Here is a 17,664-nt window from a genome sequence, read left to right as displayed (position 1 = left end):
TATATATATTGGGCTAAAACTCCAGATCCACGCCCTGACTAGCCTTTGCCCAGCCCAAAACATGAGCCTTCAACAGGCCAAAATTCATTGGGCTACTGTGGATGATCCCCCGCCTCGGCCCAACGGCACGCTAAGGTCGCCGCCGCCTCGCCGGCGCCGCCACAAAAATCTCCCACCGCCTGTTGCCCTGTCCGGCTGTCCGCACGACGTGGTGCCAGTAACCATACGGTCAATGACACTAGACCCCACGATTCATGGAACCCACCTGCAGCGAGAGAGTGCGGTCACACCATAACCCAAAAAATAGGACAAGGAGCGCTCAGCACCCGGTGATCTAAAAGCCATTTCTCCACGCTTTTGGCTGCGCATCGCTTCTTCCCCCATTTCACCCAACTTCCTTCCCACGCCAGGGCCCGAGCTCCGAGCTAGGGTTTCCTCTCTCGCCGCCGCCGCCGCCGCCGCCGACGGGAGAGGAGGAGGAGGAGGAGTAGGCGAAGCCGAGTTAGTAGCGCCAGGAGAGGAGCATGGGGACGCCGGAGACGTCGCGGGAGCCGTGCCCGGACCGGATCCTGGACGACGTCGGCGGCGCGTTCGGGATGGGCGCCGTCGGGGGCTCCGCCTTCCACTTCATCAAGGGCATCTACAACTCCCCCAACGGGATGCGCCTCTCCGGGGGCGCGCAGGCCGTGCGCATGAACGCACCGCGCGTGGGGGGCAGCTTCGCCGTCTGGGGCGGCCTCTTCTCCACCTTCGACTGCGCCATGGTGTACGCGCGCCAGAAGGAGGACCCCTGGAACTCCATCGTCGCGGGCGCCGCCACGGGCGGGTTCCTCTCCATGCGCCAGGGCATGGGCGCCGCGGGCCGCTCCGCGCTCATGGGCGGGATCCTCCTGGCCCTCATCGAGGGCGCTGGCCTCATGCTCAATCGCGTCATCGCCAACCCGCCGCTGCCCGCCGAAGACCCCAACCTTACGGCGGCCATGGGCGGCAACCCTTTCCCGGGCCTGCCGCAGGCGCCGCCGGTCGTGGCACCTCCGGAAGCGGCGAGCTCCAGCGGCACGGGTGGGTGGTTCGGGGGACTGTTTGGCAGGAAGGAGGAGGAGAAGAAACCCAGCGCGGGCGGGGGCAAGTCGGAGATCTTGGAGAGCTTCGACACGCCCAGCACTCCGATACCATCGTTCGAGTACAAGTGAGGAAAAGGTGCGATTTTTACTTGATGTAGTTAATTATTAGTGTTCTGTTCGGATTTAGAAAAGGTGCGAATATATTCGATTGTTCTGTTCGGATTTAGAAAAGGTGCGAATATATTCGATTATTGGGTTCCTGTTTGCTGTTTCCCCCATTTTTGTTTGGCCCGTTGGGGATTAGGACTCTTGTTCTTGCTGTGGAAGTCAGAAATTGGTTGGGTTCGGCAACTGTTTAGTTTCTTGTGCTAGGAGTCGCGATCGTTTTGTTACAAAATATCCGCACCTGATCCAACTAGAGATTGTTATCGCTTCCTATTAGAAGAACGTGATTGGTCTGGTTGTCATATATATTCTGTTTCGGTGAGTTTGGATCTGTATGTAGTAGAATAGAAGGGACGCCAGAGATTTCCTTTCTGTCGACCCTTTGCCTGAGTTCTAGTTTTGCTCCTCCATCGACTAGGAGCAGACCTTCAGGATAGGGACTGTCATGTCCAGGCCGCATCCTCACCGATACAGGTTCTGCGTTTGCCGTTGGTGCTGTTGGGGGTTTCTTTCTACCACTTTGTCAAGAGTCTCCGCAATGCACCTACTGGTGCACGATTTACTGGTGGCCTGGAGGCTGTGCGCATGAATGCGCCACATATTGGTAGCAGCTTTTCTGTTTGGGGAGGTCTGTACTCAGTATGTGATTGTACCTTCGTGTATGTGCGTCAGAAGGAGGATCCCTGGAACTCAATTCTTTCTGGTGCGGCCACTGGTGGCATCCTTTCTTTGCGTCAGGGATTTCGCTCAGTCATTCGTTCATCCATGCATGGCGCAGTTTTCTTTGCTCTCGTAAATGGAGCTATTATCATGGCGCAACGCTCTCAACCTGATCCTCTATCTATGCCAGTTGATGTTCCAGCTGTCACCCCTGTGGAGATGTCTTCTTTATCTATGCCAGTTGATGCTGAAGCAATCACACCTGTGGAGACATTTGAAAAGGAAAGTGGAAGAGGGAGTCACAAATAGAAATAACGGCAGCGAGACTGGTACTTCAGTGACTTATTAGAAGGAGCCCAGCATGGCAGTGCCATCGTTTGAGTATAAGTAGATCCATTGATGGACATGGGATTTTTCTCAGCTGCCAGGGTTTATTGGCTCATTGCCCTTTTGTCGCTGTTCCTTTTTTTAAAGTGTGTACCTGGATTTGTATTGGATTATCTTTTTATTTATTTATTAACCTACTAGTTTCGAAATCAAGGACAGTGTCAGGGAAGGTAGAATGATAATAGTTTCTTGTTATATGAATTCAATTCAGGTCATTTCATGATGTGAAGGATCAAGATCCAGATTTCACTTCTTTGTAGTTTCTTTTCACTTTCTGCGTGCTCTGTGGGATGCTGTTCTGGTGCTGCTAGCTTGTTTACCTTTTACTTTCTTGCATCCATGTTGATGTTTTAGGAATTCTTTTATGTGATGACTCACATGGTGAATGAATCGGTAGATACCAGCTGTGAGGAGCAGGTTAGTTCCATGAGAATCCTAGTGTAAAAAAAAAAAACTTGACCCGCGGGGGGTAAGACAGCCCCTAGGCATTGTGCTTAAGAAGAAACCTTCTCAAACAGGTCGAGAAAACCCCTGAACCCCTGCCCCACCCATACACAGCGGCACCGCAGCTCCCGTGAGATTGGGCTGGCCTTAGACCTGTGCTTTGGCGTGGGGTAGCAGCTAGCCAACTGGACTACCGCTCGCTTGCTGAGAATCCTAGTGTATAACATCTGCAACTTTTGCTAGACTGTTATTGATCACAAACAAGTCTATTAGTTATGTATAAGCTACAAAGATAGGTGAGGCATGATTTTCTGATCAATTAGTTTGCCCTATAATCATTTGTATGATCCTTTACTTCTCCCTTCTGAGTCAGAATGCAAATGCAAAATGAGAAGTTTCTTCTGATTTCATAAGTGTAGCTGTGCAAGAATTGGAAGGGCGGGCCTGGTGCAAGCGGTAGAGTCTTACCGCCTGTGACCGGAAGGGTCCCGGGTTCGAGTCGCGGTCTCCTCGCATTGCACAGGTGAGGGTAAGGCTTGCCACTGACACCCTTCCTCAGACCCCGCACAGAGCGGGAGCTCTCTGCACTGGGTACGCCCTTTAGCTGTGCAAGAATAGCTGGCCTGGTTTCCAAAAGAAATGGTATGAAAGAGTTAAGGTTACCTTGCTTGTATCTAAACGATAATTTATATAGAGGTCCATTTGTATTAAGATCAACTGAATAAGCGATGTAAGTTTGGTTTGAAATATTAACATTTTATATATAGGTCCATTTATTACAATTGTTGAGCCAGCGTTTCGAAATATTAACACTTTATAACTAATTGTAAGTTTGGTTGGTTTTTAGTAGTTTGATGAAAAGTTACTTGTTAGGATTTAGGAACATGTCTAAGTTCTTGTTCTTGAACTGTACTTCTTGGTATGGCATTGCCGCCTTTGAAACTCCATGAAAAATGCTTTTAATCACATGCTGCCGAAGGAGGTTACTGAAATAGATTGAATTCTGTATGTGGTGGTGGGATTTTCTTTCAGTAGATCTGCCACTGCAACAGCCAACTCAATTGCTTTGCTTGTCAGAGATCTGAAAGTGCTCAGCTGGAAGTTCAGAATTTCCAGGCCTTGGGTTACCAATTATTTGCCTGGATTCAGGCTGATGTTCTGAAACTAGCAGTATTTCTGTTAGATACAAGATTGATCATGTGGTTTGCTTCTGCTTGTTTTCTTCGAATCAAACTCTTGTGTTGCGGTTTTCATGGTTAATTATCCGTTCTACATCACTGATGGCATGCTAGGTACTAATAGATGTTCCTGTATACTATTGTCTTGTTTTTGCACACTTGGATTGTTAACCAACACTGATCCAGAGCTCTTCATGTACTAAGATGTTTTAAATTTGCAGGTTGGCTGATGCCACTGTTGCTTACTTGGTCTTGCAATGTGGTGGTGGTCTGGAATTGGTGATGCATGCCAGCAATACAATAACCGACAGGACAAGAGATGGATTGTTCGATAACTTATTCCTGTGCTGCTCTGCCTCGACTGGCTCATATCTATGCGCCCGCTTGTGTATGTATAAGCCTTTTTCAAAACGTGGCAGATTGGCTACTTCTTGAGATGTAGTTTTTGTAGAAGCAAACAGCAGTAGTATACTGCCTATATTATAGCATTCGTGTTGTGTGCAATGCAATGCACTTCTTTTTTTTTTTTTGAGTTTTTATTAGTTGATTGAGTTCAACTGCGCCAAGTCTTGCCGGTCTATGTTTCGTTGTCAAGTGCTAGTTTCGAGTCGTAAGGGTCCTCACGATTTGCTGTGCTGTTAGGGTTTCGACGTCTGAGATGTACTGATGTACTGTACCTGTGTGGCTGTTACGCGTGGTCTTGTGAACTGCTACTGTCGACAGACGACAGGGCAGGGATGTTTGGTGCTGCGATTAGGTTGGTATGTAAACTGCCCTTGGTGTGTAAGCTAAACGACTAACGACTCCAAAATTGGGCAGTTCGGCTGAGAGCAACATGCGCTTCAGCCTTCAGGATCGTTTCAACTTCCAAGATAAAGATTTAGTGGTCATGTATCAGCTGGTCTCATCAGCGAAACTTGCCATCCAGAAATATGCACATGATCACCGGTTCGCCACAACTTCATTTTTTTTTGTGGCTAAAAACCGCAAATGCGCGCTTGGACACTAGTTCACCAGAATGCTTGGACACTACTAGTCCACCACAACTTCGTTTTGGGAAAAACGATACTGTACCAATTTGGAGACTCAGCACACGTGCCGGCGATCACGAGATCGAGCGGCGACAGCGGCCGCGCACTGGACAGGGCAAGCGAAGAAAGCCCAGGTGTTTGGGCGTCGCGATTCGCGACCCGAACGCGGCCGTTGTGATGGCAATCGCTCCCTGCCTTTTCGTTTTTCCTCCTGCTCCCACTACAACTGAACTCCTCCTCAGGCCTCAGGTGACACGGGACACGAGCGCGGTATGTATTGTGTATGATCACCAACCACGTTGCTTCGGCGGGGAGAAACTACGGCGCAAGCAACCCCAGGCCGCTGCGCGCACGACGGCACGAGCAATCCACCGGTAGAGACTAGAGAGTCGCGGAGGCAGCCACCAGTAGTCTAGCCGCGCTCGTACGCGTCGTGCGTCACAGCGCCCGGGGTTCGGTCGATCAGTTACCGAGAAGGAACCCAACCAACGGTGGCAGGAGGCAGAGAGGTTGGTGTCGCCTTGCCATCGCGGCCGGCGCCGCCGTTGGCTGTCAAGCAAGCAAGCGTTCCTGCTCTGCGGAAGCAGAACCCGTGCGCTTTCTTTGCGTTAAAGGCCCGTGCGTGTCCGTGCCGCTACTCAGCCCAATGCACAACGCCCCGATACTGCTAGCTAGTGCTAGTGCAGGCGCGGTGGTGTTCTCGTTGCGCGCCCGTCCGTTGCGTTCGTTGCGCGCTCGCCGGCAGCCATGGAGCCCCGCTGCTCCCTGCTGGTCCTGGCCCTCGCCGCCATGCTCTCCGTCGCAGGTCGGTTCCTGGCATGTCGCCCTCTCTCGCGTGTTGTCTGTTGATGAAACTAATCAAGCGTCTGTCTTTTCGTTCTTTGGCAGTCGCTTACGACCCGTTGGACCCGAACGGGAACATTACCATCAAATGGGACATCATGTCGTGGACGCCTGACGGCTATGTCGTGAGTACTCACATCGATCACTTGCCTTCTTCTCTTCGTGCATGCCCGACTGGTTGCATTGATCGGTTACTGACTAACGAATGGCGGGCAACGTTGCACTGCATGCAATGCAGGCGGTGGTGACCATCAACAACTTCCAAATGTACCGGCAGATCATGGCGCCGGGGTGGACGGTGGGGTGGACGTGGGCGAAGCGGGAGGTGATCTGGTCCATGCTGGGCGCGCAGGCCACGGAGCAGGGCGACTGCTCCCGATTCAAGGCCAACATCCCGCACTGCTGCAAGCGCACCCCGACCGTCGTCGACCTGCTCCCCGGCGTGCCCTACAACCAGCAGATCGCCAACTGCTGCCGCGGCGGCGTCATCAGCGCCTACGGCCAGGACCCGGCCGCCGCCGTCTCCGCATTCCAGGTCAGCGTCGGCCAGGCCGGCACCACCAACCGCACCGTCAAGGTGCCCAAGAACTTCACGCTGCTTGGGCCGGGGCCAGGGTACACCTGCGGTCCCGCCAAGGTCGTCCCGTCCACCGTCTTCCTCACGCCCGACCGCCGACGCAAGACACAAGCCCTCAGTGCGTTCGCGTTCCCCTTCTCCTTCTCGTTCTCCTATATATGGCGTGGCTGGGTTTGGGCTGACGACATATATGGCGATCGATGCTTGCATGCAGTGACGTGGAACGTGACGTGCACCTACTCGCAGCACCTGGCGTCCAAGTACCCGTCCTGCTGCGTCTCCTTCTCCTCCTTCTACAACGACACCATCGTGCCCTGCGCCAAGTGCGCCTGCGGCTGCGAGCACAAGACCTGCGTCCAGTACGTCTCGATCGACCATCCATCTCCGGCCCTGCGCGGCCGCCTCGCCATCGTCGGTTCTAGTTCTAACGACGTGCGCGCGCGTGCATGGGCAGGGGCGACTCGAAGCGGCTGGCGGTGACGGGGAAGCACGAGCACGCGCACGCGGCGGCGGCGCGCGGGCACCGGGACAAGGAGGCGCCGCTGCTGCAGTGCACGACGCACATGTGCCCCGTGCGCGTGCACTGGCACGTCAAGCTCAACTACAAGGAGTACTGGCGCGCCAAGATCGCCATCACCAACTTCAACTACCACATGAACTACACGCAGTGGACGCTCGTCGCGCAGCACCCCAACCTCGACAACATCACCGAGGTCTTCAGCTTCGACTACAAGCCTGTCGTCGCCTATGGATCCATCAGTAATTCTCTTCTCTTCTCTCTCCGTGCTCGATCACCGTCTCCTCAGCTCACCATGCATGTGCCGATGGATGCCTATGCAATGTGCTCAATCTAGACAAGACATTGATGCGATTGTTCTCGGTCGTGTACGTGCAGATGACACGGCGATGTTCTACGGGCTCAAGTACTTCAACGACCACCTGATGCAGGCGGGGCCGTACGGGAACGTGCAGTCGGAGGTGCTGATGCGCAAGGACGCTAGCACCTTCACCTTCAGGCAGGGCTGGGCGTTCCCGCGCAAGGTCTACTTCAACGGCGACGAGTGCCAGATGCCGCCGCCGGACGCCTATCCCTACTTGCCCAACTCAGCCCTGCCGGCAGCCGCGGCGTCGTCGCTGGGCGCTGCGGTAGCGGCCGTCGTGGTGCTCTTGGTGATGATCGTGGCATGAGAGAAACACGGGAGATCGATCAGCCTAGTGCTAGAACCGGCAGAGAGAGAGAGAGAGATGGAAAAATACGTTGGTTTGATTTGTAGATAGAGACATCGATTTGGGTTTCAGGAATGGTTTGGATGCTTTTCTTCCAGTAGATGGACAAAGCCATGAGCATGATTTTGGAACGGAAATTAATATGTGCATCTCTCCATACATCATGTGCAGCCAACCCTTCACAATGCAGACTTGTTTAGGCATTTAGAAACGGACGCTCCCAGGAAAACAACGCCGCCGCTCCTAGGTCCTCGCCGCCGCCCAGGGCCCTCATCTTCTTCCTCTCCGGTGCATCTGCCAGAGACAAGAAGGAGAGGAGACTCATCTCTCTTTTCTGCAGTTTTGTATCCATTTTGTTTAGGGTCTAGCCAAATAAATCTACTGACGAAATCAGATGATTTTCGGTCGCGATGGGATCGCCGTTGCAGGCGTCGATTTCATCGGCATGGGCCAATTTGTGGCCTCTATCTATAAGGGGAGGGGTGCTTCTAGAAGCCCCCTACGAGGACAACGACTCCGGGTCATTGATCTCGTCGTCGATGGTCGCGGAGAGGATTTCAAGGTATCAAGGTGATGAATCTGCACCTTATGTCATACCCGATGATGCAACTGCCGATATTTTTTCAGCGATTTAGATACGCTTTGGACTGATTCCAAAGCATTGGATCTTGCGACATGTCCAATGTTTTAGCTCTAGCATTCGAGGGAAGCCATGGGGGGAAAAGATGTTTTAGCTCTAGCATTCGAGGGAAGCCATGGGGGGAAAAGATGATGGAAGAATCTGGATAGATTATTATATATTTTTTTATTTTAGATTTTTTTATATATAATTTGGGGATGTACCATGCCAAAATTTAATATAAGTCCCCCTTCCCTTCATAAGAAAAAATCTTCACAATGGCTCTCTATAAGTTTCTTGCAACTAGGGATGCAAGTTAGATTGTCGTTGAACCATAAATAACCTTAATTTTTATAGATGATCCACCGACCTTTGAGGTTCTATATCGAATCATATGGAGATACTATTACACCATGTTTCACACAACAGCTACAATAAAATATGCCAAAATATGATCAGCCACTGCCATTAAGGCATGGATCATGCTAAGCTCAAAAATTTGGCCAATTAAAACTTAATTGCGCATAGTACCATCGGATGATCTACCGTTTCGCCACCATAACATACGGTGGACACTATTTTTTTCATATAATTTCTACTTGGGTGTGGGGGTGGGGGGTGGGGGGGGGGGGGGGGGCAGTATCCCCCACCTAGAAATATTTCTAGGTGAACTCTACTAAGGTAGACTGAACATTCAATATGACACATTGCCACAGGATGATCCACCAGGATCAACATAGGCACCGTCAAATCATAGTGGGACTTGATAACCTAGCTAAGTTAAATTTGCTCTCGAACAAATCTATCGGTATTGTGTTGTATAATTTGGCGAGATTTCTTAGTGCATTTTAAATCCGATCTCATTTTTTTTTCAGGTCCTAGACTTACAATCTATCTTTTAGAGCCACTTGTGAGCTGACTTGATAGGAGTATGTCATAAGTGTGCATTGACACTCAAAATTTCCATCAAGCTACTAGTCTCGACACCCCTCTTAAAAGTACGACCAATGATAAAAGATGACCTAACACTATGTTCAATTACCTCCCAACACCAAATTAAGCACTCGAACACTAAAATGTCATTAATCTTCACAAATATCGTTGTGTACATGAAAGGATCAAGATATCGCCTAGAGGGTTAGGGTGTGAATACCGAATAGGTATTCCTAAAATTTATAGAATTTGCAAAAATATTAAAAGTACAGTACCGAGGCCTGGTCTGGACCGGAGATCTTGTTTTATTCGGGATCTAGTTTGACCGGAGGTTAAAACACCTACAAGACCTAAAAATTTGACCAATGATCGGGTGGATATGTCTTCCCTACTTTTCTTCACTCAAGTATGCACAAATAGATAGATCGGGTGAAGTTTTTACAAGGTTAACATGAACTAGCTCAAGAACAACAAGAACACGCGAGATACGAGATTTAACTCGATGTTCGGCCAATCCACAAAGGAGATCATACATCATTGTTGCTGAGGAAGCCAATGAGACTTAGTAGGTCTTTTTCAACCCTATCATCTTCTCAAGCGAATCACAAAGTTCAAGCTTGAGGTTCTTACAAGTTTCGCCATGATAATTATTGTTGAGAATTGACCTAGCCACGGATTTTCAGATTCGTCTTTCTGTTCCCGAATCCAAAAAAAAAAGACGTGTAGGAGTTGTAGATAGATCTCGTTTACCTTGTATCACATAAGAGGAGACAAGTATTGGAGGGAGGTTATCTCTTCATTCGGTATTATAAATATCCATATAGTCCCTTTATATAGATGTAGCTTTGAGCCTTCAGATCATATATGGTACGAGCATATCGATCCTCCAACTGAGAAATTAATAATTATATGGTCAAAATTCGAGAACATTACTAGTTTATATCAAACATAGATGGGGCCAGGCCCCCTTACCCAGGGACGTAGCCAGCGGTGGGAGCTAGGGGGGCTTCAGCCCCCCCCCTACCCATCCTGAGCACGTGGAGTTTTCCTAAGTCCTCCCTTAAAATTTTATGCATACATGGATTAGGTAGGAGGGGCTAAGGTTAAGAAAAGATAAAAAACCTCTATTCTTTTGTCCAGCCTCTCCTAAATTTTTTTCTGGCTTCGTCACTGCCCTTACCCCCTCCTTTTGACCGTGGGAAAATACAATGCTTTGTTGTGTCAGAGCATCTCCAAGATTGAAAAAAAAAACTGCACTCCAACAACTCCTTATCTCAACTCTCAATCTTTCCGCACTTGGAAAAGTTGATTTAATAGTGTGCAAATATATGTGCACGTAACAATCAGGCAATCTAGAGGTGGAAGGACGTGAGAAAGATTAAGAGTTTATTTCTCACTAAAGATGACCTAAACTGAAGTCTGATATATGTAGAACGTATCTTTAGTCCATATCCTGTTTTTTATTATTAGTAGTAATTGAAAAATAAATAAACATTATTATTAAACATAAAAGGGTCCTTATCGAAGGTATATAGGCATACTCGAACTGTTCATATGCATCCACAGCCTTTTTATTTGTGCCACTGCCCGACTGCCGGTCGTATTTGAGCATGAATCTCTGCATGATGTGGAAGGAAACGGATTATTTCTATTGTCACTTGCTAGTCAGTCTTTGCCGAAATTTACAAGTATTGGGAATGTACATGCTTCGGTACGTGACTGCACATCTGAATCTGTTCCTCGATCAGGACACCATATGAGACTTTGCAATAAACTAATGATCAGAAGCAGGCAACAACACCGAATCAGGTGCAGGTCAAAACTTCTTTATGAAACAGATTCACAACACCTATACCTCACTACGCATGGGTCATCAGGAGGATTGCAATTGCTGTCCAAGCTGCAACGACCGGGAGGAGAAGCGAAGCCGACAGCCGGGGAGAGGCGTTGGGCAGCCACGGGTAGGCGTCCGGCGGCGGCATCACGCAGTTGTCGCCATTGAAGTAGACTCGTCTCGGGAAGGCCCAGCCTTTCTGGAAGGTGAACGTGGAGGGCTCCTTCCGGAACAGAAGCTCAGACTGCACATTCCCGTCTGGCCCGGCCGTCACGAGCAGATCGTTGTAGTACTTGATGCCCCATAACATCGCCGTGTCGTCTGCAAAAGCATAGTAAACGTCAATGTCTGACAAAAAAAAAGGAGTAGTGTTTAAAAAAAACAAAAAAAAAAAACTAGGAGTAGATTGCAAATGCAAGATTGAGTTTCTTTAGGGGGTGAATGAAGTTCAGGTGCACACTTATTACTCCATAGGGGTTCAGAGGTTTGTAGTTGAAGCTGAAAATGGTGGTCAGATTGTCAAAGTTGGGGTGCTGCGCAACGAGGTTCCACTGCGAGTAGTTCATCCGGTAATTGAAGTTTGTAACCGTGATCTTTACCCTCCAGTACTCCTTGTAGTTCACTTTGACATGCCAATGCACTCTTATTGGGCACATGTGTGAAGTGCATTGGACTAGAGGCGCCAAGCTGTTCTTATTAGGGTCGTTCACGACAGAAGCCAGGTAAGGTGAATTGCCCCTGTCCAAGGACAACACATCCAACCTTCACATAACTGAAAAAAATGAAAATGGTATGTGAGTTTCTTGATGCGACTTACTCTACACAGCTTCCTGGTGCAGTGCTGTTGTTCTGGCAGCCACAGGAGCATGTTGGGCAATTGACAATGGTGTCGTTGTAAAACGATGAGAGCGACACACAGCAGGTTGGAGATCTTTGAGCAAGAAACTGCGAGTACGTACATGTCACATTCCATGTCACTGCACAAAGAAAACAAGTCGTCAATTGCTGCTAAAAACTAACAAAGTGTTGAAACAGAAATTTACTGAGAACAATTAACTGGAGTGGAGATTTATTCATGGTATTTTTTTTCTTTTTTCTGTACGTGCAGAATAACTGGACCATGAAAAGAAGATCTTACTGTGTGCTTGAGTTGATCTCCTCCCATCCTGAGATATGAACTTAGTAGGCTTCACTAGTTTGGCAGTTCCACAGGTGTACCCGGGACCAGGTGCCTTGAGAGTGAAATTCTTGGGCACTTTGACTGTTCTGTTGGTAGTCCCAGCCTGTCCAACGCTGACTTGGAATGATGCCACGGCATTGTTAGGGTCCTGTGCCCATGACGTGAGGACTCCTCCCTTGCAGCAGTTGGCAATCTGCATGTTGTAGGGAGTCCCAGGCAGCAAGTCCACAACCTCAGGGTCCTTTCTGCAGCAATGGGGGATGTTGGTTTTGAATTTGGAGCAGTCGCCTTGTTCAGTGGCCTGGCCGCCGGTCATCGCCCAGATTATCTCCTTCTTTGCCCATACCCAGCCTAGTTTCCAGCCCGGCGCCTGAATGTGGCGGTACTGCTGGTAATTGTATAGTGAAACAACAGCCTGGATGAAAGGGGATTTCAGAAGGTGTCAGATAGTGGCAACGCCTGTGAAGTGAGAACTGGGGAAATCAAAATGATGATGGTGATACCAGGGTACTCTAGGTAAATAAAATGACCTTTTCAGCTGTCAGTGTCACAATTACAAAATGCATGTCGTCAACACAATTTTTTAAACTCATCATAAGAAAAAAAGAAATGGTAAATAACAGACAAGATTAGCCATGTCTAGTTTGGAATGCAACAGAGAGACAAGCATCGGGTATTAATTAGCTAATCAAACTGCACAAAATCAGTACATCTGTTAACAAGATATATTTCCAATTACTAGTTCTAAGCTTGCAAAAAGAAGTCCTGGCACTATGTTCGTCATGATATCCTTCATCTACAGGCTGCAGCCTTGATTGATATTCAGTTACGCCCATGTAAGCATATAACAGAGGACATGGCAATATAACAAGAGGACATGGTTTCCTGAAGCAAAAGAATGACAGAGAAAGCAGAATACTGCCAACAAGACTCGAGACTAAGACGCGATAACTGGAGTACACGAAAAGTCTTGTAGAATAATCTTGTCCACTTCTGAAAGAACTATGGGAGTATATGCAGACTTTTGTAACAATAGCGATATGCACTCGATTATTTTTTTCAATGATGGTATCATGGTATAAGCAGCTTCAAACACACATTAGTCGTTTACTCACCACATATCCATCTGAAGTCCACTGTATTACATCCCACTTAATTGTTATGTTCCCATTCGGATCGAGCGGATCGTATGCATCTGCAGATTACCACGGAAAGTTCCATGAAACATGGTACTACTAGCTCCAAATTGGAGATGTTACTGTAGCACACGTACAGGAAATCGTGATAGAACCATAACGATAACAAAAACACAACAAATTACAGCCAAGAAGAGCTTGGTTATAATTCAGACAAAACAGAACCACAGGTGTTGGAAATTGATAGTTTGAGACATGGGAGTAACATATTGGTAGGTAGCAGACTGAACTGAAAGAACTGTACAGTCAGCTGTTTCAGTGGTCAGTCAGATTAGCGCTAAAAACAACTTGAGTTCACACCAGTAACTTAGTAAGGTTCATTTACATATCCGGCCTATTCGCTAGTTGGTTTCTGCGCTGGTTTGGATTGGCTGGTGCTGGTTTGTTGTGAGAGAAAAACACTGTTGGCTGGCTGGTTTGGGCTGGCTGAAACCAACAAGCGAACAGGCTGATCAAGTGAAGATCACCGTTTTTTTATTTAACATAAAAGGAGATCACACATCTAGCATGATATCATCCGTAAGGCCGTTTTTTTTTGGCTAGGAATTCTAACATAAAGTATGGAGTATGGACCCACACCCATACCTTATTTACCGGCCAAACAATGATCATGGCATTGGCATAGGCTAGTACTATGAAATTACGAAAAGCGCAAAAACAACCGAATTCTCTTTGTTTTATGTGCGATTGAGATTATATGAGGGAAATGTCTGAACATTATAATCCAATGAGGAGATGGCAGTGATGTGTTAAAAAAATTGAAAACTTTTGAGCGGTGGGTGTTAGCCAGTGTTAGGAGATGAGTTAGGCCGCTAACATATTGTTCTGAGGTGGAAGAGATGAAGACTACCATTATCGACAAAAGGAATGTTCGACGGATGTATAAGTTTGATGTCATCTGCTGTTCGATCGATCGTTGATCTCAAAGAAACCAGTACTACTTCTGAAAGAAAGTACTGTACCACGCATAAATAAATGAGGTGAAGTGCGATTGGCACAACTGAACTGACGAATCTCAGAAACCCAAGAAACCCGATTGCCAAAACATGCCATTCCAAGCAATGCCAAAATCAACTGGTGTTTGCTGCGCACTGACCTGACGGACGCATTAGAGAGGAGAAGGCGACGACGAGCAGGAGCGCGACGGAGGAGGCGAAGCGCACGGGCAGGAGGGCCGCCGGCCGCGGTGTCGCCATGGCTCGGCCCGGCAGAGGTCGATAAGGAACCAGCGCGCGGGCGCAGCCCCCCGATCACTCTCTTCAGTCTTGTCCGCTATGCGCGAAGGAATGGGATGGGAACCCAACAGCCAAAGCTCGGACCGAGGATGAGTGGGCGGGTCAGAGAGAGAAGCAGCTTTCCTCTCTCTCCTTCTATGGTGTCCGGCTGGTCACCTAGTTCATGCGATGGCGATGGCGATGGCGATGTGAGATTTCTGGCGGGCGGGCGGGCGGGCGCGCCGTGTCTGGCCGGGGATGCAGATATATGCATGCAAGACAGGTTCGAGCTATTCTTGTGGGTGGCGTGTGCGATGGCATCGGTCGATGAAGCTTTCCTTTTCCTTTTTGTTTTCCTTCTACTAGGGGAGTGCAAACTGGAACGCAAAAGCTAGCTAGCTCCAACTGCCAGGCGCCAGCTGTGTCTCCCTTTCGTTCATTTCTGTATTTTTTGACCTGGGTTTTAAGAAAGCGGACGTGCACATAAGACTGGGCGTTCGGGTTACCCGATTTTTTCGGGTCGGATAATTCGGGTAATTCAAAATTCGGGTAATGAAAATTGCTACCTGATATTACCTCCGAAAAAACACTACCCGCAAATTCGGGTACCCGATAATTCGGGTTCGGGTTCGGGTATTACCCGATATACCCAAATTTACAGAAAACAACAAACTACACTAAATTTCAGTAACGATCTATACATAATTTCAGCAGCAATTTGTATAGAATTTCAATAGCAATTTATAGAGAATAATATATTACAGCCACTCATTCAAATAGAGAGAATTATATTCTAATAAAGTGATAAGTTAAATGGTTCAGCTAACAACACATGATAAATACAAAGACAAAAACAAATCTTTGGGTAGTTCGGGTAGTTTGGGTACCGGGGGATATTACCCGAATTACCCAAACTAATTTCGGGTAATCAAAATCGCTATCCGAATTTGGGATCGGGTACCTCGGGTTCGGGTAATTCAGGTCCGGGTTCGGATAATTCGGGTACGGGTAATAGGTATCGGGTATTTTGCCCAGGCTTACGTGCACACGAAAACGTGTGCTCCTGCTACTTCCGTCTTGGCCTTTTGCATGCCGTTCTACTGCTAATCGATAAATTCAGGCAGATTACTGCTGACATTAAGCCTGCGTTTGACCTGCAGTGCAGGCCATGGATGATGGATACTACTATGGGCCTGTTTGTTAGTTGATTTCTGGGCTGATAAATCCGGCTAGTGCAGGTTTGTTATGAGAGAAAAACACGACTGATAAATTCTGGCCGAAACCGACAAACAAACAGGCTGTACGGTTGGATTGCTTCCGGGCTGTACGGTTGGATTGCTTCCGGGTTAAGGTTATTCGTCTGACCTGATAGAGTGTCAAAAGGGACCTATCCCTGTCATGTTGGTAAGTTCTCACAGACTCGATCACAGTGCTCCGCTAGCTCACTCCAATTTAAGTACCCATCACCTTTTTTATGTGACAAGAGTCTCTTTTACTAGTGCCGGCCTCTCGAGTCTGATGCGCGTAATCTTTTCCTGGTGACGGTCAGGCTAGGCGGGCCTGTGGCTAGGTCAGGTCCTCTGTAGGATATTACACGCAGCTAGCAGCTTGTTCGGTTGGCTGGTTCGTATCGTTGCTGGTTCGTGAAGATGTACTGCTGATTGGTTTGTGTGAGAAAAAAATACTATTCCGACTAAAAATTTACGATTATTTACGACAAACCACAGCCAAACGAACATGCTGCATTTTCTTCGCCCTGTGGTCCGTGGAAAACCGAATGAAGGACGGCACCCTGTGGCTTATGGGCTTATGGCTATGGACAAATAGTACTGGAGCGCGATTGCGTAGACTTTGAAATAAATAATAATGATACTGCGATAGGAAAAGCTCAGATTAGTGTCGCGATGATCTGTTCGCTGACGGCGGGAAGAGGCCGGAAGGTTCCTGAGGAAACCCGGCGCCGCCTCACGCGCATGCGATGCAATGCAGTGCAGGACGGGCGACAGGCCACAGGCAACAGCTAAGCGGCCTATTCGTTGGTTGGTTTTTGGGCTGGTTTGGATTGACTGTTGCTAGTTTATTGTGATTAGAAAATACTGTTGGCTGGCTGGTTTGGAACAGGGCTGAAGATCCAACTTACGACTTACGTCCTGTTCGGCCGCTTGAGCTTATCAGTCAGGACCGGCGGCGACCAGGCGAGTGGCGACGCAACGCAACTAGCGTCCCCAAAGAACATCATCCCGAGCACTGCAAGCGTGGCTTCGAGAAGGAACACACGAGACGACAGCTTGCAGCCGGTGGCCGCGCCGGAACGGATGGTGTGACCCGGGGACCGGGGCTCAAGGCAGGCGGGCGGGCGGCGCGCAAAGCAAAACAGCACGTCCCGTCCCGTGTGCCACGAGCTCTCCGGTCCATGGGCTATGTGCCAGTGCAAACAAACAAACTGGTGGCGCGCGCGCGGTCTCGGTCTCCTGTCACAGTGGTAGCCTGCTGTCACGGTCTGCATTGGGCTCCACTGCAACCGAAAGCTCGCTCGTTCGCCGTGTTGCGCGCGCCCCTGCCCCTCTTCCCCCAGACGCGGACGCGGCTTTGGTCAAGCGGGAGGGCGGGCGCACGGATGTTGGTTGGAAATGGGCTAGGGCCTGGCTAAGCCTGGCCAGCCGTACTCATCAAGCCTGACTCCTGGCCCGAGCCCGCGCTCGATACTCATTCGGGCCACCTCCCGGTGCCGTGCGCTCGAGCGGGGAGAACGATGCACGGCCACCACTCCCGCCGGCACCACGCGTGCGGTGAAGATCGACGCCGCCCTTTAGCCGGCGCTCCCGAGGCCGCTGTGCTCGCCTCGAGGCGCGCCGCCGCCGGAGTTGCCACAATACGGCGCGGGCAGCGAGGAGCGCAGCCGGTGGTTCCGACTGTGGAGAAACGCTACGGCCATAGACTACCCCGCCGTCGCGCCGTGCATCACCGACCAGATCCGCGTTCGTCAACGAACCCGCCGCCCGCGACTTCCGCAATGTGCCCGCCGTGGAGACCCGCGTCCTCGACTTCGGCTCTACCGCCAACTTCCTCGCCGACATCGAAGCCGGTGCCTTGCAGCAGTGGCCCGCGTGCT

At 49.3% G+C, this 17,664-nt stretch overlaps 3 protein-coding genes across 5 annotated transcripts; 2 read left to right on the top strand and 1 right to left on the bottom strand.

Annotated features, from left to right (window-relative positions):
• The first annotated feature begins 377 nt into the window (after window positions 1-377).
• Window positions 378-4,257, top strand: LOC136550371 (mitochondrial import inner membrane translocase subunit TIM17-2-like). 3 transcript variants are annotated; one of them, XM_066541916.1, is made up of 2 exons: window positions 378-1,200; window positions 4,120-4,257. In XM_066541916.1, the coding sequence occupies exon 1, from the start codon at window positions 525-527 to the stop codon at window positions 1,191-1,193; it is 669 nt and encodes a 222-aa protein (XP_066398013.1). In that variant the 5' UTR covers window positions 378-524; the 3' UTR covers window positions 1,194-1,200; window positions 4,120-4,257. The 3 variants fall into 3 exon arrangements, with proteins under 3 accessions (XP_066398013.1, XP_066398014.1, XP_066398016.1); XM_066541917.1 differs by having other exon boundaries at window positions 4,103-4,240; XM_066541919.1 differs by lacking the exon at window positions 4,120-4,257 and adding an exon at window positions 2,080-4,077.
• Window positions 4,258-5,446: 1,189 nt separating this feature from the next.
• On the top strand, window positions 5,447-7,979 carry LOC136550370 (COBRA-like protein 6). Its single transcript, XM_066541915.1, has 6 exons — window positions 5,447-5,734; window positions 5,818-5,897; window positions 6,011-6,467; window positions 6,564-6,708; window positions 6,804-7,108; window positions 7,245-7,979. Exons 1-6 carry the CDS (start codon window positions 5,677-5,679, stop codon window positions 7,535-7,537), a joined length of 1,338 nt encoding a protein of 445 aa, XP_066398012.1. The 5' UTR covers window positions 5,447-5,676; the 3' UTR covers window positions 7,538-7,979.
• A 2,767-nt stretch (window positions 7,980-10,746) lies between these two features.
• LOC136550369 (COBRA-like protein 1) lies at window positions 10,747-14,767 on the bottom strand. The gene is made up of 6 exons (XM_066541914.1): window positions 14,435-14,767; window positions 13,258-13,337; window positions 12,101-12,557; window positions 11,780-11,939; window positions 11,423-11,700; window positions 10,747-11,283 (listed from the first exon to the last, which is right to left on the bottom strand). The coding sequence occupies exons 1-6, from the start codon at window positions 14,532-14,534 to the stop codon at window positions 10,988-10,990; spliced, it is 1,371 nt and encodes a 456-aa protein (XP_066398011.1). The 5' UTR covers window positions 14,535-14,767; the 3' UTR covers window positions 10,747-10,987.
• Between the last annotated feature and the right edge of the window lie 2,897 nt (window positions 14,768-17,664).

This window comes from Miscanthus floridulus, chromosome 4 (genome assembly GCF_019320115.1).
Source record: "Miscanthus floridulus cultivar M001 chromosome 4, ASM1932011v1, whole genome shotgun sequence".
NCBI classification, from domain to species: domain Eukaryota; kingdom Viridiplantae; phylum Streptophyta; class Magnoliopsida; order Poales; family Poaceae; genus Miscanthus; species Miscanthus floridulus.
The sequence above is the reverse complement of the archived record's forward strand: the minus strand, read 5'-3'. Positions and strand labels throughout refer to the sequence as shown.